Genomic DNA, 23058 nt, shown 5'->3' on the forward strand with positions numbered 1-23058 from the left:
GAACACCCAGGGATTTATTAGTGTCCACAATGTCAATGTCCAATCCCTGGATGTTCACCGGTGTAGTTGGGGTTGCCTTCCTGCGGAAATCAATCACCATCTCCTCCTTCTTGCTGGTGTTAATCCGGAGGTGATTAAGATCACACCAGTCGATGAAGTTGATGCAATTTTATGTTTCTGGAAAGGATAACAAAATATGTTTTGAGTATTTTGCCTTTTTGTCAAGTATTGACCTTTCTGTGCAGTTCCCAACTACCTCACACTTTCTAGATTTAAAAACAGTCTTGCCAGGGAATGTAAATCATAAGCAAATTACCTCTTGGAGGTCTTTAATTTTGCCTCCAAGAGTACTGATACAAACTCTGCTTTTGCAACAACCCTCAAAACGAAAAAAAAAACTTCAGCTTGACCGATTTATGAAAAAAGAAAGAAGATTTGTCAACAGTGGAGGGTTTTCCACATACTGTTTTGTTCAGCATTCCCTTGCAGTATGTTAGCCTATCCTACAGGAACTGCACAGCCAAACGTGCTCATGATTAAGCTTACGTGTTACAAGGCTTGTGTTTGTTTTTCCATTCCTTGATCTGCTCCTGGGGGATAAGGAGATATAGGCCATGAACGCACTGTGAAGTGGTTTGCTGAGCCTGTGGTGGAGGCGGTGCTGATGCACAGCGCAGTGCAGTTGCCCAGTTGAACACAAAGCTTTCCCTGTAAGACATATTCCAGCATTCAAACGCGTGGTGAACTACAATGATTGATTGTGAGGTTGCCTCTTTTTTTAGGCAGGGCTTCTTTCATATTGTGAGCAAGGCATAGCGCACCGTAAATAATTAAATCTTTGTATTTTCTGTTCGACTTAAACTAAATATCTTTCCCTCTAGACTTCAGTGATATGGTGCTGATGAGAGAAACGAGATGAAGAGAATGATTGAGGGAGAGGCACCAACGCAAAGCCCATTTCTAAAGGCCTCACACTGAAGCACCAAAGGTTAATTAGATTTTATCAACATGATATTGCCGGCTGATGTTTTATTCTCTCAGATCACCACTTATATGCCATTTTTTTTTATTTTCTTTGGAGAAAATAATGGTTTGATCTTGTTATTACCAGTGCACAGCATCCTTGTAAACCTATCAGGACATTAGGGCCCTCTAAGACTGTTGTGCTGATTATCTCTAGAATAAAGGCAGAAAATCACACAATTCATACTAATACGAAAACAGAATGGCTTAGGATGCCCAACATGAGAGATGTGTCCCGCTTCTGTTGAGTAATACCATGAGCAAGCGTGCTTGCAGCCTATCTAATGAGAAGAGAAAGATTTGGATTTCCGCATTATATAAAGCAAAACCGCTTAAATCTGCTTTTTGACTCGTACAGTATACAGCCTCTGTGTTACGTAACTGATGGAAGTACACGCTACTCATCCATCATGAGGAAGTAAAGAGGTGGGGGTGTTTTGTCCCTGAGATTTGTGTCAACACAAGCACACACACAAAAACTTCTCACACTCCGTAGCTTAGAGCTGCATGTTCCAGCAAGGCTCAGACGCCACCTGTGGTTGTGTTTGTCTCCTCCTCGTCCGGAAGTGGCTGCTTTTGGTTTGCCCTGTCGGATTGGTGCTGGAGAGGCTGCGGTGCAGCACCACACACAGCAGTGTGTTTCTAGATGAACTGACCTTGTTATACTGTGCTGATTAAGAGCGGGAGCGTACAGTATTGACTCCTCGCCGACACCATCACCAGTGAAACCTGACCTCCTCCTCCCTCCCCTGCCTCTACCCACTCCCTGCTCCCTCGGGAAACCAAATGCAGATGATTGTTTTAGTGCACAGTCAGTGTGGCTGCACTGATCCAAGACCCTGAACGTGAATAGCTCACTGACACCAGTGTCCATTGCTTCTGACGCTGCAGTGGGGGACAAGACATGTCATTTCTAACTGCTACTTGCTGTTGCTTTAAGTTTATCTGCATAGACTGTATATATAAAAAGGTGACGTATTCTCCTTGAGGTTTTCTAAATAGCGGTTTTGAAGCCCAGTTGTGGGTGTCTCTGGCTGGTACCACCTTGCCAGTGCCTGACCCAACCTTACTTCTGGCTAATTCAAAAATGGGCAATGAGGAGGTGGGTGGAGCTGAGGTAGGCCAACTGAAGCCTGGATGCTTAAAACCACACCGTGGAGAGTTTGTCTGTGGATGACAGTCTGTGGTTGTAACTACAGACTAGCCAACTGTGATTGCCCCCACCTGTCTCTTAAAGCAGCCCCGCTGTTGATAATGTGTAAATGGGTAAGTTGTAGCCTATAAAAATTCAACCCCATACAGTTGTCATGAATGTGGAAATTTGCTATAGAGACCAAAGCCGTTGTTTTGTACCAGGCGGTAAACATGTTTATTACTGCCGGAAAGTCTGGCATTTTACTGTGGGGCTTTTGGAGCCAACCTCGAGAGGCCATTTGAAGAACTGCAGTTTTTGCCACTCCTGCATAGACTCCGTTTCTCAGCCCCACAGTTTGTGGCTAAATATACAGATGGACAGAGTGACAACAATTGCATTGTCGGTCATAAACCCCCTTCCATGTCAGCGGATAGGACATAATTTAAACTAGAGTTATCTAATGCCATAAAAAGGTTGAATGTCATCATGATTGACAACTGCTTTATATAAAATAGTTGTTGAGGCACCTGCAGACCTCTATTGGTGAATTGTACATAACATCAATTAAATGAGTTGTTCTGCAGTAAACTGTATTAAGTCATATTCTGATGGATCTGGGGACCTTTTTTTTTTTTTTTTTTTTTTTTTTTAAGCAGGTTGTGTTTTCAAGGCTATCCTCATTTGTAAGTTAATGCAACCTATTTATGGGGGAAAGTAGCCTGCTAGCCAAACAACAAGCAGTAAATAATTATTTTCTATCTTGAAACTAATGTGTACAGCATGTGGCCATGTGATGTTCAAGTTGTATATAAACTAATTAAACTCATGTTATTTTGAGGACATGCATGTACGGACAATGAGTCTCTGTGTGTTTGTTTCCAGCGTATGCTTCATTATTAATCCCAATTAGTCCTTGAAACCACTTTACCAGCCCTCTGACATTTACAAGTTTTAGGAGTGAGTGTGTTTAGAGGTTGGCATTATGTAAGCACAGAACCTGCACTCCAGTGATAACAGGAGGCTTATATGGCAGGCGGTGGGAAATCTCCATCCGGGACTTAACCTCCATGGATGAGAGATTATTACTGGCAGCTCCGGGTCGCAAAGGAGCACAACCCATTTGTCCTGTAGGGCACGTTTATCCACATGGCACGCTGCTGTTAGATTTGCATTTTACGCAGGGTCTTACCCATCACTGGCTGCAGCACATTGCGATGAGTTCAGATATTTAACAATTTACATTTCACAGATTTAATATTAACTATCAAATATTAGGATGTTAAGCAGTGTTTAAATGAGACTACAATGCTACTCAAAAGGTGTTTCATGTTCCTCATATTTAATTACAATGCCAAAAGCACAAACATTGTCTCTCTCTGTCTTGGTCTGTTCTAGAATTTGTCATCTGGTGTGTCTCTTGAACGTCCCTCACGACTGTTGTCATGTAAAAAAAGTGGCTGTAATTTGAATGTGCTACTGTGACAGTACTTGCACTTCGTTGCTGTGCACACCTCCACTACGTCATTTGAGTAACTATATTTACTGCACATGTTGCATTATATTAATGTACCAGTACAAATAACAGGACGTGTGATTGTAAATATGAATATACATTTGTGCAGCACTTCTACTAATCCACCAATGGCACTTTATTCACTTTAAGAGCTATTGTGGTATATGTAAACAGATGCAGTAATACTCTGTATCTAGTTTCTCTTTTTATAATGTATTATATTGTTTTTACCGATACCCCTTCCAAAACCATCCTCCCTTCAAGGCTAAACGAATGCTGCCATTCCTCACAGACAGTCTTGTCATGTTCTGATCTCAGGCTGATCAGAGCGATCTCTTTAAGGCTTGTTTTTAATCTATATGAGTCTTTACCCAACACCTCTTGAAGTTAATGCTCCATCACCTGAAGGTTAACGAGTTCATCAAGACGGACGTAAATGACCCTTAAATCCCTGCTGACGAGTGGTTAAGTCCAATTTGGGTGTCAGTTTTTGCACTTGCATTGCTATTCGAAGGGCTCTTTCGATAATAGCAAAACATTTTCTTTTTATGCATGTCGATGTTTTGGTGCTTGTGGTCCAATCAGAGATTTGAGCTGTTGCTCCTAAAGAGAGAAGCGAAAAAAAATTACCCATTCACAGAGAATGACTCTCTTTTTCCCAGGTAAGAACAGTTCATTTCACTTGAGAAAGTCTTTAAAAAGCACATTGCAAAGGTAACTGTTCCTGGCAGTATGTTTGCTGCATTTTGAAGTTGTGACTGTGAACGCACATTAGGACCAGCCTCAGTGCTGTCAGCAGACCACGCTGGTCATCAGCATGGTCCGCATCGGATGCAGAGAGAAGCGCGTTTTCTAGTGTACCGGTTGGCATCTGACGTCACTTGTGGATGGTCCAATGACAAGTGGCTGATTCATCCATTACTCGGCCAGCTGCAGCAATTAGACACAAAGAGGAGATGTGTAGGTGGTTTATTTATGGGCACTCCTCCATTTACCCTGATGGCCATGTCCTGTCCCTCCCTCCCCTCTGTGTCCTTTTTGTCCAGTAAAGCTTTGGCTGGACTGCGCTTCCTGCTCATGAGATAATGTCAGTTTATTTTATACAGAATAATTCTTAAAAGATGTGGACAAAAACCAGAACATGAACAGAATCAATCATGTCTTCAACTCTAAGGCCAAAATGAAAAAGGTTGCCTAATCAGAATTGTAAATTAGAGAGTGAATAACAGCCTTATAATTGTGAGTCTATAGACACAGTTCTAAAATGTCTGAACTTAAACTTATTTGATGCAATAGCAATTCATCTCTACAAAGCTACATCCATTTTAGACATAGCTTCCCAACTTGTTCCTAAATTGCTGTAGATTTTCTGAAACACTTTGGAGTTAGGGTTAGCACTTCTCAAGTTTGACTCAAAATTTGATTTGCGCTCTCTGCTCAAGTCCCAGGTCGCAATCTCAAATGCGCACAAACCAGTGGTCATAAAAACAAGTGACGTGCTGATTCATCACGCAAGATAACTTGGAATACCTAGCACACAAAGGTTACAGCTTCCCCCCCGCTCCATGCACATCACGGTGCTTCACTATGTTCGCGCGCAACAGGAGCAGTATTTGAACTTTTGGATCTATCCTCGTAGGTGAAGACATTTCCCTGCATGTCCCTGAACACGAATAATAATTTGTGTACATAAGTCTGCTGTAAAAAGGTTGGTAGGTGTAGGTTTTCAATTGAGGAAAAGACCAAATGAGCTGTTTCTCTCTGCGTCCGATGTTTATGCTAAACTAGGCTAACCACATCGTAATTCCACCTCTGTACTTCAGGCACAGACTTGAGATTGGTATATTGTAATCTCACCATTGAACACGTACTTTGGAGAAAACTGTTAAAACAAAGTTGTTGTTTGTGTGACACAGGGTTTATATAGGCTACTCACTGCTCTATAATTTTTTTTAGCAAATATTCACAGATCATCACTCTGTAACCTGCAGACTAAGTGATGTTAGTATAATTAAACTTAGTGAAATGTCTGCACTTCGGCATTCTTTTTATGTCGTTTGTTTATGTGCAGTACTGTCATTTGTCTATTAAAGTAAAACAGAATTCACCCTTTGGCATTAACTGACATGTCTGATTTTAGTTGCGAAGGTCAATTAATGCCCAAAAATTTGCAGAAACTAATTTGAATCTGCTTCCTCTTGTCCTGTGATTCCTTCCTGTCTGTATCTGTTCTCCACAGTCTCTGCCGTCATCTCACATTACACTAAATCTGGTACATTCTGATCATGTCTCATCTCCTACCTCCCTCTTCCTCGTTCTCTCTCTGCTCTCTACCTGGCACTGAGCTCTGTGTGCTGATTCAGCCCGTTGTGATAATGCATATATGAGAGTTTTCGGCTCTGATTTGAGGGCATTAAAATGCTGCGGGCAGTGGACTGAAGTAATCTTTCTTTCTGCCAAGCAATGACGTTCAGCTCACGGGGAGTTAGCACGCTGCCCTTTTTGGTATACAGTATGCCACGATTCTTGCTGCAACATGTCATCACCCATGCATCACTTCCTGTCTGATTTTTAATGCAAATATGCTGTTATATCTTATTGAACGTCGTGAAATGTGCATTATAAACCGATTCAATGTGCCTCTCTCTTTTTATGTTGCAGGCGACACGCCTCATTTCCCATAGAAGTCTCTGAGATCCCTCTAACCCTCATTGCCCCTCCATGTAGAAGAAGTTACCCCTGTCGCAAATGGAAGTCTGCATCTTTTGGGTAAATTGAAGATATTCTTTATTTTGTATTCTTTCTAAACTCATTTTCCAATTGAGTCTATCTCATTACAGCAGTTTCTTACCTGGTGCTGGTTTAGTATCGTGACATTCCCCATGCTGCTGCTGAGTGTTTCTTTGTTTTTCAGTCTCTTCCTTTTGCTCATGAACACTTCCACCACCTACTGCGCACAAGCTGGTAGGTGGCCTCCTCAGCCTCACAAATCCACTCAGAAAATGAACAACACTCATTACGACCAAAGCTGTGAAGTTGGAGCTCAGTAGGGGACTGCTACTTTTTAGGATTGAGAAGGCAAGAGAAGGCAAGCATCTCTTCCCTCCAATTGCTCCGTTTTTCAGTAGTTGAAGGACAAGCCTTGTTGCTCTGATACAACTTGGTGGATTACTGCAAGCAGCGTGTTTGCATAAAGCATCCTCTGGCACATACATTACAGTAATGCCTGGCTGTCCATTGCAGTCCTCTTCTCTGTGGAAGCTTTCTCCTTGGAGTTCATTACAGCTGCTCAGTGAGGCCCCGAGAGCTCCTCTGCAAATGAGCAGAGATGGGGAGAGATGACAACCCTGAGAGCGTTGAGCAGTGGGACATAGGCTTCAAAAGCTTCATGGCAATTTCAAAGACTTTTTATTCTTGACGTTGTGTTCGCTATATCTATCAAGTATCCAGCACTGAGCTTGAGAGCAATTCTAAAGTTTGTGGGGGTGGTGAGTTTACAAAAACCTCACTCTATGGGCTTTTGTCTATGGCAGGAAAGAGTGAAAGTCCTAATGAGTCATGTTTGCTCACCATGTTTATTGATTCTAATTAACCGTGGAGATGAAGAGAGTACAAAGAATGAGTGCTAAACACTTGTGATTACAGTGAGGTCTTGAGCTGTCCTGCTCTATTAGCAAGTATTTTCCAAGAACACGAAGAACAAGTGCACATCAATTACAATTGCCCAGGGAATTGTGCTCCGAATGAAGTTTGGGTCAAGCTGGAACTTACAATAGGAGGTAGGTGTGTATATTGGTTAATGAATACAATTATGTTAAACCCCTGAGAGGCATGGAGGAAGTGGCACATTGCTGCAGGAAAAATCACACTGTGAAGCAATATGCTGCTTTGTAGTTAATCAGCTTCCGAGATAGATTATTGGGCTTTTATATTTGGCAGATAAGATTAAAGTTGTCAGCAGCAAGAAAAGGTAACAGCAAGAGATAAGATTACTTTTTTTTTTCTGACTTTTCTAGTCTTGTACATGTAGACTTACAGTGATACTGCTCTTCACTGAACATTATTGCATTGCTCTGTTCACTTTAAAATAATACAAATTATTTTGTAAAAGATTTATTGAGATTTAAACCTTAAGATCACACAAAGAACTATTTCCATTTTTATACGGCACTTCAACAGAAGGTACAAAATGTGTACTTCCATTACCAATCCTGTCTTTTAGAAATTACGCTTCCGTGCAACTAAAAAGTGCTTTTCACAGCAGACATTTTGAATTATGATAGCAAGAAGAGAATAAGTGAAACAAACTTTGTTAAAGATGACTCCATCCCATTAAGTGTTCCAGTAAGCCATGTCAGTGAGCCAGCATGCTTCATACCGGGACCTTATTCAAAGACTAGAATACAGTGATTTTTCAAAGTTATTGATTACGCTCATGCCTTTTCCTGCCAAACTGTCTGAATAAATGTCTGGGATTTTACCAATTCTGTTTATGTGCAACATAATAATTATTTTTTCAGAGGCAACAATTGCTTGTTAATAAATTAAGCGCATTTATGAAGTGCATCTGAGTCGGTAGGAAGGGGTTGGGTTTGATGTCGGTCCTAACGAGCATGCTAGAGACCAAGTTTCCCATCCAGACTCTCGTTTTTGTTTTAAGCAACAAAAACACTTTGATTAGGGTTCGAGAAAGATTGTGGTTTTGGTTCATTTTTGATCAATTTTAACACTATTTGAGCAGCCAATTGCCGTTGAGCACCATATGCTGTATGCTGTGAGCCGAAACTCTACCACCGCCGCCGCCATTGTTGGAACTACTTCAATGTAATTGTACTTCTACCCCGACTGCTCCCTAATTGGTTTGTCCTTCAGAGTGGCTGAAAAAAACCTTCACGCATAGATTCCAGACTATAATCACAAGGGAGACTGAAGCTGTGAGCAAAAGTACTGTAGAGTGGTATAGAAATGTAATTTCAAAGAGACAGAGTTTATAATACAGCTGCATTCACAGATTGGCCACTTTGGAAGAGCTCGATAAGCTGTAAACACAGCCTTGACGCAGTACTGTCTTACAATATTCTTATAGTTTGTGCACTAGTGAGCAGTTGTCTGTTTACACAACCAGCAGTTGCTGAAGCATTCTTTTGGAATTATTAGACATAGTCATATATTGATTTATTATTGTAAAACAAATATGAATTAGTGCATCTCCTAAATGCAGATTGAAGGTCTTTTATTGCTTCGTTTTCATATACTGGAGGAATCTTAATTATGTGTAAAACAGCAACTCAACTGACCTATTCCTGAGAATTGTGCTGGATGAACTTTAAAGTTCTATGATAAATAGTTTGTTCATACTGAGAAACACCATGCTGCAGTTTACTGTCACTCTAATGTTTTCCTCTGACCATCCATTTTACTCAGATTGTGTTCATTCATTTGAATCGTTGCAGCTCTGAATGTGAAATGGTTCTGGAAGTGAGCGTGAAGTGCTGGCTGCAACTGCATTTGTTTGTGAATGTACTGTTTAGAATTACTAATGTACATGTGTGCCCCTCCTAAGTGATGTTTGTCAAAGTGGTCTCACATAAACCAGGCTCTGTATCAGCAAATTGCCAGGCTTGAAAAAACATAGTGATTTTGTGTTTGGAGAAAAGCCCAACTCCACAGAGCCACATATTGAAAGACACTGTACATTTTTCACTGTGGGTTGCTTTTGATCTGCTGTTTGTTTTGTTTTTGATGAAAGCTCAGTAAGGGTAACTGCAGGCTTTCAAAATTGTCCAAAGCCTGAGGTGACTCCGGTTGTCTTCAACCTTTTTGTTTGCCATATGCTCTCTTCTCAGTGGTGTGAGGTCCAGATTATTTCCAGTTCATGCTCCATCAGATCAGAGTCAGAAAGCAAATAGTGATCTTGGACAGTTTGTTGTTGAAAATGGCAAACCTGTTGTGCTGTTGGTTTGGTTTCTGAAGCTTTGAGTCTTGCATTTTGACCACCTGTTTTTTGGAGACAGAAGTGACCGTATTTAGGCCATTCTCATTCCTACGTTGTTAAGTACTGCTGTTTTGTCACAGCTGTTGACAGCAGAGAGATACACACACAAGGAGCCCTTTGCCCTCGACAACAGAGCCACAATGTACCTTATGTGTTATCCATCGGGATGAGGTGGGTCAACAAAAGGTTGTGACAAAATACTGACATACCTACAATTTCTCTGTTGCAGAGTGGTGTTTTATTTCCTGATAACGTAAAAATCAATGTGGATTTCATTAAATTGACCAAAACCATAATATGTTCCTCATCATAACCATGCCGTTTTTGGAGGCTGTATGTAAAACACTTGTGTTTATATGAAATCCTGAAGGTCACGCACCTTATGTGTCTGTATCAGACACAAACGGTTTTGATAAAATTTTGGTATTTCATGCCCTGGGAATTGGCTTATTTGATGCACAAGGAACGAGAACATGTTGCCATATTTGGATGACCAGGTGACAACGGGTGGATTGGATTTCAGCGTGTTTGAGAGAGTGCTCTGTCATAGATAAATTAATTGTGCAAGTGGGCACTAGCTCTTCCACAGCTGCGGGTTTGGTGTGTGTCAGAAATGGCAGACAAGGTAAACAACAAAAAAAACAAACCCATAGGAGGCTTCAGTTAAACAAGCATCACGTAGGCAACTTGTGTTTTTAGTTAATAAAAAGCTGCTTTATAGCCACCTGTTCAGATTTTAGGTTAATCTCTCCTGCTGTCTGTACAGTTCAGTTGTACTCCTCAAAATCATGCGGGATATTTTTTTTTTAATAAAAATAAAAGAAGAGTATGCAAAGAACTTCATGGAACGTCAGCTGAGTAGGTCGTCCTTCAGTGTGGTCCAGTATGCATAGTGTTCACACTGTTAAAAAAAAAAAATGTGGTCATATGCGTCCCAGACCACCTCAGAATGTAGTCTGAGCAGATCGGATCTGAATACATCCTCGATGCATCTTGGATTGTTCCACACTTGTATTTAGAGCTGTCCACTTGTAATCAGATGACCCAGGATGTATGTTAATGTCAAATGTGAACAGCCCCTCAGAAGAGCTTTGCTTAAATACAAGTTTCCTGGTGTAAAGTTATTCGTCCAACACATGTTCTCGTTCAGCAGGTATATTTAACCAGGCCTCCCACCCGAACATCTGTCCCTCTGTGCCTCAGCTGTGCTCTTTGCTTCAGAATCCAAAGGTTAATTTGTTCCTCTGAGTCTCTTTGCTCTATACTTATGGTGTAAGCTGTGCATATTTAATGCTTTCTGATCATCCTTGTGGTGGTGCAATGTGTACTGCATGTTTTTTTTTTGTTTTTTTTTACAATAGGGATATTGGTATTGCAAAAAGTCTTAAATGTGTTGGAAGGTGGGTTTGCTGTTTATTGTTTACTTTGATGATCCTCTGCATCTTGACAATAACATATTAGTGTGATACTCTCCTTCCATTTTATCTTAGATTTAATTTAATAAATCTTTAGTCTCCTATGTGACAAAGTCATTTGAATGACTTACAAGCAAAAGTCCTGAAAGTCAAGTTTCAAAAGAGTGCTGTGTTTTTCACACTTTACCTTGATAAAGTATGAAAACATCAGCAGTTTTTTTCACCTCGTCTTTCAGGGCTTTTGTATGTGTCAGTTTCGGGACTAAAATCTTCCTGTCAGTTTGTAAGTTACTTAAGTCAGTGCACGTACTGCCTGATGCAACAAAATATAAATTTGCCCCTGGCCCACGTTGGTGTTATTTTGTGCTGAAATGCATAGTGAGTGGCTGGTTTACTCAACCCACGATACCCTTGACAAATGGCTACGCTGCTTTGCCTCTGAAGTGGGGTGGGAGTGGCGGTGTGTGTGTGTGTGATCAGCATGCAGGCTGTGTCGAGGGCAAAGTTAGCCTAACGCCACTCTCGACTGGGCCTTCACTTTATCTAGGCACACTTTGATGTTGACTGGCTTACTGCTATCCGTCCCCTCCCAAATCGTAGCCCTACATCATTAAACTTGTCAGTGGCTTATATTGCTATTCTGTACTTTGTCTATCTCTGTTGCACCACCAGTTGTCATCCATGCACTTAAAAAGCTTGTCATTACCGGCCGACTGCATTGAAGTCAGTCACAATAACACTTGGGGATTTAGTCATCTCTGCAACTACAGCGCCTGACTGTGAAGCCACTGTCTTCCGCTCTGTCTTGGAAACAGCTATTGTTTTGTTTGTAATTAAAATCATGTTCAATTTTCTGCATGGTGGCAGAGCTGGAGGGGAAAATAAAAGTTGCAGATCACTCTTTGCATCTGTGTGATTGTTTGGGATTGTGACGCAGCATTCGGCATACTGAGTTGGATGAGATTTATAAATAACCACAATGCCTGTCATTGGAGCTTGGGGAATATTTATAGATTTCCGTGAATACACTGTCCCAGTTACATTAATTTGAACACAAGCAAGCGTCAGCTGAAATATATTCTCTGGCCTTTACTGAACCCATCTTTAGCTCTGTTAAATGACAATTACCTCATGTGTTTGGCTTCTCACTGTTATTTTCACTGTTATTGTTCTCTTAGTTCCAACAGTACTCGTGGGTTTTGAGTTACAACGCTGTTTTCTAATCTGAGCTGTGTGAAAACAACCGTAAGCAACTTAATAATAACTCAATTCAGTCAGACAACTCACTTTTGAAATGTTTATTGCAACGAGCAGAACATATTCAGAGTTTGGTGTCTGTGCTCCAAACTCATCACTCCATGCAGATGGGAGTACACAGAGATCTTGGGATGAGCAATGAGCAAATATCTTAAACCCCCTGGAGCCTGCAGGTGGAGGCTGAGGTGTTGTTGGGGCAAACAAGCAGCAGAACTGATGCAGAGTAGCAGTGTCGTTGACCATCAAATTTGGAAGTTGTATATGTGAGATGATTATAGAGTACAAAGACATGTCCCATGATGCAGAGTGAAGCAGCTCGAGTTGACTGCTTGAACTAGCTCACAGGCGTCTCTCCATTCATTGGGAGTGCTAATCAGCAAGTAAAACAGTTGCATAATGTCCTGAGAGAAAATTAAATGTGAAAAAACTTGGCAACTCTGGGGTATGTGCACTTATGGAGACCACACATTTTTGAAGATCTATGACAGATGCTCCTGCATTTGAGACATTTAGTGTCTTGTAAGGCTATTTTTTTTAAATGTAAAACCTGCATTGGAGACAGAGTTTGAATATGTTAACTTTTTCCAAAGTCTATCAATTACTTAGCAATATAATGCGAGTACTGTTTTCTTTGTTCAATGAGACATTTAAAATGTAGTAATTACATTGCTTTGTGCTCTGTTAGAAATTGTGTACTTTCCTTGTACACTCACGTGTAGCATTCTTACATGACTAAATAAGACCCAAAAGTCTCCAAAAAACACTTCATCGTACTTGTTTTTATACAGGTTAGTGCTGTTTAAAGGGTTTAACAGGTTAATGACAAGCTGATGACACGACAGTTTCAATCTAAGCTTTAAAACTATTTTAGACTTAGGTAGTGTTCATACTACAAGCCCTCGGGCTAGGTTCGGATTGGTCATTTCCGATTTGGGTTTGGTTGTTGACATTTTTTTAAATGCCAATATCAAATTATAATGGCCCTGAAGTGATCTGCATTTGCAAAACATTAATAAATATGTCACACGCACCACGCTGTCTTATGGAAGTAAACATCAAGGCCACCGAAGTCAGCATTCACTGTTATAATAGGTTGATGTGCAATGAAGTGCAGTCAGCAAATGTATGAGCAGGTATTAGCGAGGATGATGATGAGCAGACACGTGAGCAGCATTTTTAACTATTTTCACATTGTTTTTCCAAGATTCCTCTAAAAGTCTGTTTCCTGCGAGTCTCCCAGCTTTGTGCCAGTGCAATATGAAATGGCATGAGTTGTCCTTTAAGTGATGTGTAGTGCAGTGATATTGTATAACATGGCCATTACCAAAGAATACTACAGCTTAGTCCAAATCAAATGGCCTTACCATGGCTGTGCCACACACACAAGCATCTCCTCATTCTGCAAGGCGACTTCTTCTAACAGCAATAAAATGATTAAATAGGTTTCTTTGTCCACTAATGAGAGAATTCTCCTCACTCAGGCAGGGGAGATAATAAGTGTGAGATGGTTCCAAGGATTCAGGTCTGTTCTTGCCAAAGACTTTACATTGAAGCAAGCTATTTGTTAAGGCCTCACTGCACACTTAGCTGAGCCCTGATCAAGATTACCCACTGGACCGAAGCAGCATCTTCGGTTTCACTGTACTGGGATTCTTATATTATCCTGCATGCATTTGATTTCATTGTATTATTTTTTTTAATTGCTAGAATTAAACATTGCCGGAATAAAACAACAAGATAATTGCTCCATTGCAGCTGTATCATCATTATCTCCCCCAAAACCTCAGCAGAAGAGAACAAAAAACATCTGCTTTGTTTTGTGCTCCTGAAGTAAGAGAAACTAACAAGCATTCTTGATTTCCACGAATGTCTTTGTTTGTATTACTTCAATAATTGGCTCATTGTCTGTTAATTCCCTTCTGATCTCCCAAAACTGTCTTCTGCCTGCATTGGAGGTAGCTGACGTACGGGAGCAAACTATAGCACTTCTTCCCTTGGGCTAAAGTCACCAGTGATGAGGGGTAGGCAGCGGGGAAGGAGCACTAATTCATCACTGTTAAAGGCTGGGTAATGGGGCCGCGTCAGTGGCCGGGCTATCACTGGCCTGCCACTTGAAAAAGGCAGTTAATTAACTTTCCATCGGCTGCGAGAGGACGCATGACTGTGTGAGTTCTGCCGACAGGCCTGGATGCAGCCTGCGGAGTGTGGATATGTGGGGTCCAATCCCCATCCCAGCTGGGAGGCTAAGCTTACCAGCAGGAACCCCACTGAGAGTTTCTGGAAGACATACTGCCGATCTGTCAGTTTAGAGCTGGATCCTCACAGATAAATGCCCAGATTATTTACATAATGACTCTTACTGCTTCCCTCTGCGCCGATTTTCAGGGCTCTAAAATGTTTAGTTTTGCTCAGAATGAAAGGGCTGTGTTACTTTTTGTATCGCAACCAAACTCCATAGGACTTTGCTTCAAATGTTCAGCACTCAGTATCGCCATTTAGACTGTTTTTTAATTGGGCGTGAACATGTTAGCTTTGCAGATTGGTTTTGTAGTGTTTGTCCCTGCATGAAAGAATGCAGATCTTGAGGCCTCCTGACCTTTGAATGTTCAATGTAAATAATGTGATGTTTATGTATTATCCACATCAGTTATTCTCTGTTTGGAAAATACTCATGTGAACAGGATTTTGGGTTTCTGCTCTGTCCTGCTCTTTTGTAGGTAATTCTACATGCAACCCCGCAGTTTAGTCCATTTTCCAGTACAGCATAGTATTGCCACAAATCTCAATTGAAGCATTGTTCCATAGTTCAAAGATTTACACACTTCAGTGAAGAGCTCGTTTGTTGATAGCCATCACTCTAACTTCACAAGCATATTCAGAGGAGATGAAAGTGAGTGCAGCGATTACGTTCACGTGTATACGAGTTTTTCTATTCCCCTGAAATGACCCTCCAGTCTGTGTAGATATGTGCTGTAAGTAATCTGTCCTTTTCATTTCGTCATTACAATCATCTTTTTTTCAGTTAAGCCCACCAAACAGCTTCCGACTCGCCCAGCCTCCTCATCTCCTCTCGTCTCTCTCTCTCTCTCTCTCTCTCTCTCTCTGAAGGCCATCGATCGCAAATTTGGCTCTGCCAGATAGTTTTTTCTGCTCTCGTCTTGGGAATTCTCAGCGTTGAAATAGACTCTTTGGGGCGAAGCTTGGCACCACTGTGAAAAATGAGGGTGTTTGCAGAGTGAGCTGTGCTGGCCAGTAACAGCAGCAACAGCGACATTGATCCCCTGCTTGCTTTCTTTTCATCAGCTGCAGCCAGATGACACAAAAATGTCTTCACATCAAAAGAATTCTATGATGCTTCAATGTGACGCTGACTAGATGTCTAATATACGCCCGAGCTGGTGTTGCTGACACAATATGCTCACCACCCACGTTAAAATAGTTGCCAAGTTTGATCACTTTAAATGTGTAACAATTGTAAAAAAAAAAAAAAAATCCTGTTAAATGCAGCAGTGTTGGAGGACGTATGCACTGTCTTGTGAACTTGTGTGGTCTTGTTTCCGCTCTCAGGTTTTTACATCACTGATTTAGAAAAAGTAATTTTCTCTTTGCCATTTTCTTTACTTTCTGGAGCTTTTTCAACACTGTTGAAGAATGTGCTGCGAAAATAAAAAATATATTTTTTTTTCATTTGTAAGTTCTTTTCAACACACTTACCTTGACTCGTAGTTAAGTTTTTCTTATCGTTCTGGCAATAGTGGCGAGGCAGCAACTAAATTGGCTTGTGTTCATGTAATAACTCATTTCCTTTAATTTATGCATTAGTGTGTTTATCTTGGCGATGTTTTGTCTTCAAGGTGTTTGTATACAGAGAAACCATCAGGAACACTCCAAGGACCGGGTCTTTTCATTTCTCCGGCTGTCTGGAAGCGGTTTGTAATTTGAGATTGGGCGCCATCTGGGAGGGTAGAGGGTGAAATGTAATCCCAGCGTATTCACTTACTGAGTTTGAGCATAGCTTTTGGAACAGAGAAACATATTGGATTTTTCTGCAGGCATGGTGTGTTATTTTCTGTGATGTTGGGGGACGATCAGAGATTGCCCATGAGGTTTGCATGGTGGATGGTGGATGGTGGCGTGTCGTTGGAGATGTGGTCAGCATTGACCGCAGACATAGCATGTAAGATTTGTAACATCCAACAGCACTCAATGAGCTGATGGTCAGTTTGATATACAGGTGTAAATCCATTATAATGTCTCTTTTCTCCACTACATTGAACCTCAGAGCAATATAGTTGCACTGATTAGAAGCTTTGTTCCCCTTTAGAGCGGTCATTAGCTGCCTCCCTGTGAGCTCTTCCTATATCAGACGCGTTGGCTGCAGCTCAACTCTGCAAGTTTTGAAATTAATGAATGCGAATGAGGATGTTATTATATTTGGAAGAGAACCTTTCACCTTCTAACCCTATGCGTATTGTAAAAACACAAACAACAAAGCAGGGATAATTGATTCCATGGTGGCAGCTACTTGAAACTGCCAACAGGTGCCAAACATCAACAATTCAAGACATTCATTAAGGTTTGACATGTCGCTTTTCAACATCAACAAATCATTACCACATTACTTGTTCTCATTAGTTTAATTATTGGAAACAATCAAAACAGCTTTTGTGCCGCTCAGATGGGGTTATATTTGCTCTTTTTAACTTTCACTTCAGGCAATCAACAACTTATTTTTAAGCTTCACACTATGCGATCTGCTGCAGTATTAGTTGTGAATAGATTCAATTGGAGAACTTTATTGATGGCCAGGAGGGGAAACTAATTTGATGGTCCATGCACAGTGACTACAGTACTAACTAACACAGACATTCATCCAACAGGACACCAGTATACTGTAGCTATGAGTCCATCCTGCCACTATTTCCAATTCGGTTTTATTTATATAGTGCAAAATCACAACACAAGTCATCTCAGGGCACTTTACATAGTAAGGCTGAGACTTTACATGATCACAGCTAGAATCCCAACAATTCAAAGAGTCCCTCATGAGCAAGTATTTAGTGACAGTGGGGAGGAAAAACTTCCTTTACAGCAAGACACCTCTGACAGAACCAGGCTCTGAGGTGGGCAGTGATCTGCTTTGATCGGTTGGGGTAAGGGGAGAGAGGAGAGTGAAAAGAACAGAGACAACAAACACACTGAACAGGTTGTTGGGGCTATTACCAGCAAATCAGAAACGTGCAGCTCTGGAGCCAGAAACACCTGCAGAAAAAGCACTAAACTACAGGAGGGAGTGGAACAGCATAGAGAGACAGCAAACAATACAAATGTGGTCGGTTGGTGGGGCCAGTAACCTGAAGATACCATCAGATACCTGCAGAAAAAAAAACCCACAACGCTATGGGAGACACATGGCAATGATGGCATATACATGCTTGAAGAGAGAAAGAGAGCAGAGGTGCTCAGTGCATCAGTCAAGGCCTACAACAGTGCACCAAAGAGATGGTTCAGGGTCACCTGATTCAGCCCCAACTGGCTTTATCAACAGGATAGTTTTAAGCCTAATCCTAAAAATAGAGAGGGTGTCTGCCTCCACAACCCAAACTGGGAGCTGGTTCCACTGGAGAGGAGCCCGAAAGCTAAAGGCTGGAAACACAAGTAAGCCTTCATTCTTAGGAGTTTTATTTGGATAATAGGGTACTATGAGATTTTTAAGATAATATGGAGCTTGGTCATTGGGTTTTGTAATTTAACATTATATTCTTGATTTTACAAAAAGTCATTGAAGATGAATGGGATGTCTCTTGCTAAATCCCATTAGTACTCTTGCTGCATCATTTTGGATCCACTGGAGACTTTTCAGGGACATATTGGGACATCCTGACAATAAGGAATTAGAATGTTCCAGAGGTAACAAATAGATAGTCATCAAGTCCAAAAACTATGGACTATATGGACTTCTAGTTGACCCACTGCACAATCCTAGAGGTTTTTTCGACAAGGCAAGTTTATTTGTATAGCACATTTCAACAAGTGCTTCACATAAAACCATTAAAAGCATCAAAACATCAGGCAAAGGAAAAGCAAATTTAAAAATGATTAAGAACATTGATTGAAACATTAAAAACAGTCATTAAACAAGTTAAAAATAGAATAAAAGTTGCAGTGCAGTTTAAGAAATAAAATACAGTAATAAAATGCAGAAATGCAGGAAATTGATCAACGGCCTTGAGTCTGGTTCAATTGAAGGCAGCAGCAAACAGAAAAGTCTTCAATCTTGATTTGAAGCAGCTGAGAGTCTCAGCAGACCTGCAGCTTTCTGGGAGTTTGTTCCAGATATGTGGAGCAGAAAAACTGAACGCTGCATCTCCATGTTTAGTTCTGACTCTGGGAACAGAAAGGAGACCCGTCCCAGACGACCTGAGGGGTCGGGATGGTTCATAAGGTTCCAGCAGATCACAAATGTATTTTGGCCCTAAACCATTCAGTGCTTTATAAACCAACAGCAGGATTTTAAAGTCAATTCTTTGTTGGACAGGAAGCCAGTGTAAAGACTTCAGAACTGGAGTGATGTGATCCACTTTCCTGGTCTTAGTGAGGACTCGAGCTGCAGCGTTCTGAATCAGCTGCAGCGTTCTGATTGACTTTTTAGAGAGACCTGTGAACACACCGTTCAGGCAAGGCAAGTTTATTTGTTTAGCACATTTCAACAGCAAGGTAATACCAAGTGTTTTAGTTAGAATATAAATGACATCAAATAAGAATATAAAAGCAAGGTGTTTTTGGGCTAAAATGATCAAATTCAAATAAAAAAAAAAAGGAGACATTTTTCTGGGTTTGTAAAAAAAATATTCACATACATTTCAAATGTTTTACAGCTGCTTCTTTACAATGATTGTGTGGCAGAAAAATTTAATTGAGCCAGTGTGCATCATGTGAGGAAAACAAAAGGTAGTTGTAATGCAGTTTAGCCATTCTGCTATATTTGCCTTGCTGTTCCTGCAAGTTTACTACATTTTTATGGTAGTGTGCAGGTGACATCTTTGAGTCTGATATTCAGTTATCCTTAATATATCCATGAATATTTCCGATTCTGCATCAGCTTCCCGGGATTTTGATTTCATCAGAACAACCTAGATGTCAAACTGCTTTTAAGAGTAGGAGAGTAAGTTGGCAAATCGTTGCCTTTGATGATGGGGTGTTTCTTCTTCTTCTTCCTCCTCCGAGATTAGTTTAGTAGAACAATGGAATTCTGAACTACTGCCACCATCTGTTTTGTCACTGTATTGACAACTTGCTCAGTTGTTCACGTACACTCTACAATACCATGCCAACAATTTCAGAAAAGTTTCACTTTCTTGAGAATTTTTTTTTATTGTAGGCAGGAGAAAGGGTGGAAATGACATTCACCTAGGTTAGTATGGTTTTGACTGTTAGCATAATAACATTTGGTAATCAAAACAAAGTACAGATAAATTTGGGGCAGTGTTGTTTGATTTGAATGCCATTTGCTTTATGTGTATGTGTATAATGGTCATATATTAAAGTTGGGAGTATGAGAAATTAAAGTAAAGGTCTGACTAGATAATGGTGATGGATGAGAAGTTCAAAGTGGTTGACCAAAGTGGTAGACCAATCAATGTTACCAACTCTAGAATCAACGTTCAAAAAACATTATTGACTGTCACAGTTAAGAGAATTGTCTTAGATCAGGGGTTCACAAACAACATAAAATCATACCCCCTTGAAATACTGATGTAAAATTGCATTAGAATCCAAACACTCAATAGATAAATAAAAGCATGCGTGCAGAGCTTCATTCAAAACAGTCTGTTTGGTCTTCTTTGAGATGGCTATCTATTGCAGTGGGAAAAAATAGTTATTGTAAGTTCTCTCTGGAGCCCTGCTTTGAAAAATGAACAAATGTAACAACACGTATGAAACAAAACATTTGAAAGTATGTATAAAATAGAACTTGTCTCAGAAAAGAAGCATGGATCATGTATTATTCAAAACAGTTTGCAGCCGTATGCATCAAAGAGCTTCTAAATTATTCTGTGAAGTATCCTTCACCAGTCATTAACATTTTTTAGACTGCTAAAAATGCCCAAATAGTTGATATTCAGATGCCTTTCTAATGAACAGGAAGTCAAACCCATTTTACAACCAATTTTTTGTTTCCTGAAGAAAATTAACCTCGACTGACTGTTTTTCAACACAGTGGTAACATTTTTCTGACTGTTGTTCAACTGAGCAAAGAATTATAACCTGCTGGTGTTTGAAGATCAAATCGGTCTTTTCCAACTAGTACATTAAGGTTCAGGTACATTACACTACCGGTCTGGTACTCCAAATTTAATGAGGCCTACATGACCTGGTTATGCTTACATCCAATGCTTAACAAAAAGGGGTACAACTATTCCCTGGGGAGCTCCGGTTTTAGAAGAGTGTATATCCCTTGTCTAAGCAGTTGTGGAGTTTAATCACTAGAAGGTTGGACTGGCCTGTATTGAAAAAAAAAAAAAAAAAGGCATGACGTGGAAAAAAAAGAAACTTGAGATTTCTTATCAAGAAGCAACTACCTCTTTGTATGTGGTTTTAATTTGAAGAAATACAGCATGCATGCCCTTTATTAAATTAAGTTGTGGCCTAATTTAGTTGTTTATATCCGAGTATCACTAATTAATACAGGAGGGGATACAATTCTCAATGGTTTCTAAAAGCAAGAGGACTGAAATATACTCATCTTTGCTAGACTTTGAGGGCTCAATTGTTTGTCACAGAAGAAATCCCAAAATCACAGCAATTAGCTATTGATTGACTTAATGGTGTTTTCAAGTGATTTCTGAGTGTATGTGTGTGTCTGTGTGTCTGTGGCAGTGGACAAGGGAATAATATTTGTTGCAAGATACTCAATCTGATCTCCAAAGACCACTGGGCATTTCAGTCTCTACTGAGCACACACATAATTGATTGAGAGAGTTATTTTTCTTGTGTGTAATCATGAGCCCGGACACCACAGAGGCACTGGCGCATGAAGAAACTACAGTTCTCTATTTTCACTTGTGATTCTCATAGATGAAAGTACTTATTTTCTGTTATTATATTTATTCTATAAATTCCTTGATATCGGTATTAACATGGCCTTTACTTTGCTATCAAAATATCTATAATACCATGTAGAAATGCTTCAGGACATTGTACAATATGGTGGAATTGGCTTTGCCCAGGTTTGAAACACTGTTTCAAAGACTGTCAATTTTCTCATACATTAATCATTGCTTTCGGCCTGAGGCAGAGTAGAGCTGCTTTCATAAGCATCCTTTCTCCTCAGCGGCAGCAGAAGTGGGTTTTCAATTCATGAGGTTGGTGCTATGTGTGAGGAAAGTGTTCCACATGGAAATGTAACACAGACGTACAGATGTGTTATCCGACTGAATGCAAATTCTTACTTCCTTTTATTTCTTGCAAAAAAATAAACAGTCATTTTTTTTTGTTTTGTTTAGTTTTTTATGTTTATTTTTCACAAATAGCCAATTTGTTGGTGGCACAGGGATTCAGTGTAACCTAAGTGTCTGGACATTAGCTGTAAGCTTAATAGAAACAACGTGTGGGAGCCAAAGAAGTCCAAAGCCATACCAAAAGAGACACCACCCATACAGGTGAGTAAAGCAACAGAGGTGACAAATGTTGCCAAAATGTCCCCGACTTAATATTGTGCCCAACCCAACCGGGCAGCCACTTGGTACCAAACTGGTTCCAAACTGGGTACCAAGTGTTAACCCACTGGAGCATCTCTCAATGGTTTGTAAAATGCCACTTTGAAGCCAGGAGTCCACTATTGTGGCCATCTTGTTTTTTTGTTGTTGTTTCTTTTTTGCCAAAAATGATGATATATGGATTAAAGCTTGGAAGGAGCAAGGGGTAGATCTAACTTAAAACCTAAGAACACTGTGCACATGCCAATTAAATCAGGTCTGCCTTAAAACATCCCTGTCTTTCAGGCCTAATAACTAATTAATTGTGGAATTTTACTGATCAGAAGAAATGGTTTTAGTGAATGACTCCATAATGTCTTCAGGAAACAGTTTATTGAATTTATTTGATAAGAGATGGTTGTTCCTTTGAATGGGAGTCTATTGGAGACAGAGGGTTTTTGGAGCCTGCCCTTAGTGGCCGTTTTGTCCTCACTCTTACCGTCTATGGGTTGGATGAAGTGTGCAACCCAAAAGGGCAGCACAATCTAACGGTGCACCTCCACTGGAACTGACCTCTCATGGAAAGGAACGGGAAAAAAAAGAAAAGAAAGAAGAATCAAAATTTTGGCATTCCTTAAAGTGGAAGTAAAGCTGTCAGTCCTTATCACTTAACTTTGAAGTGTCCCTTCTGAAGTCCAGTTTGATCTTTTAGCATTTCCACAGCAATCTTTAGTCATGTGATCACCTCTTAGCTACTCATGTGCATCCTGATCAGGCTGACAGTTGCAGTACTTGGGTTTGGTGAGGACTGGTTGGTATTATTTATGTAAGTTGTCTCTCTGATGCCAACGGTACATGGTTTAGTAATTTATGATATCTTTCTGTTAAATTCTTTCCTGTATCAAGCAGACATTAAAGCTATTCCTAATGGTCTAGCCCATAGATTGTATATAAAGATGGACAACATGACAGCGCCCCTCCATGCTGTCAGATGGGAATGTGCCAAACTAAAATATGTAAGT

At 40.3% G+C, this 23058-nt stretch overlaps 1 protein-coding gene across 3 annotated transcripts in view; it reads left to right on the forward strand.

The window, feature by feature from the left end:
* The window catches only part of iqsec1b (IQ motif and Sec7 domain ArfGEF 1b), a 201626-nt gene that overhangs the window by 65499 nt on the left and 113069 nt on the right, over positions 1-23058 (forward strand). For 2 of the 3 annotated variants that reach the window (XM_069177780.1, XM_069177853.1), the window contains exon 2: positions 6333-6440. The exons of the other annotated variant lie outside the window; for it this stretch is intronic. In XM_069177780.1, coding sequence (XP_069033881.1) covers positions 6333-6440 — 108 coding nt within the window. The remainder of the gene's footprint in view (positions 1-6332; positions 6441-23058) is intronic. 3 annotated transcript variants of the gene reach the window in all.

Source organism: Embiotoca jacksoni, unplaced genomic scaffold (assembly GCF_022577435.1).
Source record: "Embiotoca jacksoni isolate LCO1_2020_lvr unplaced genomic scaffold, fEmbJac1.0.p SCAF_1, whole genome shotgun sequence".
Taxonomy (NCBI): Eukaryota; Metazoa; Chordata; class Actinopteri; family Embiotocidae; genus Embiotoca; species Embiotoca jacksoni.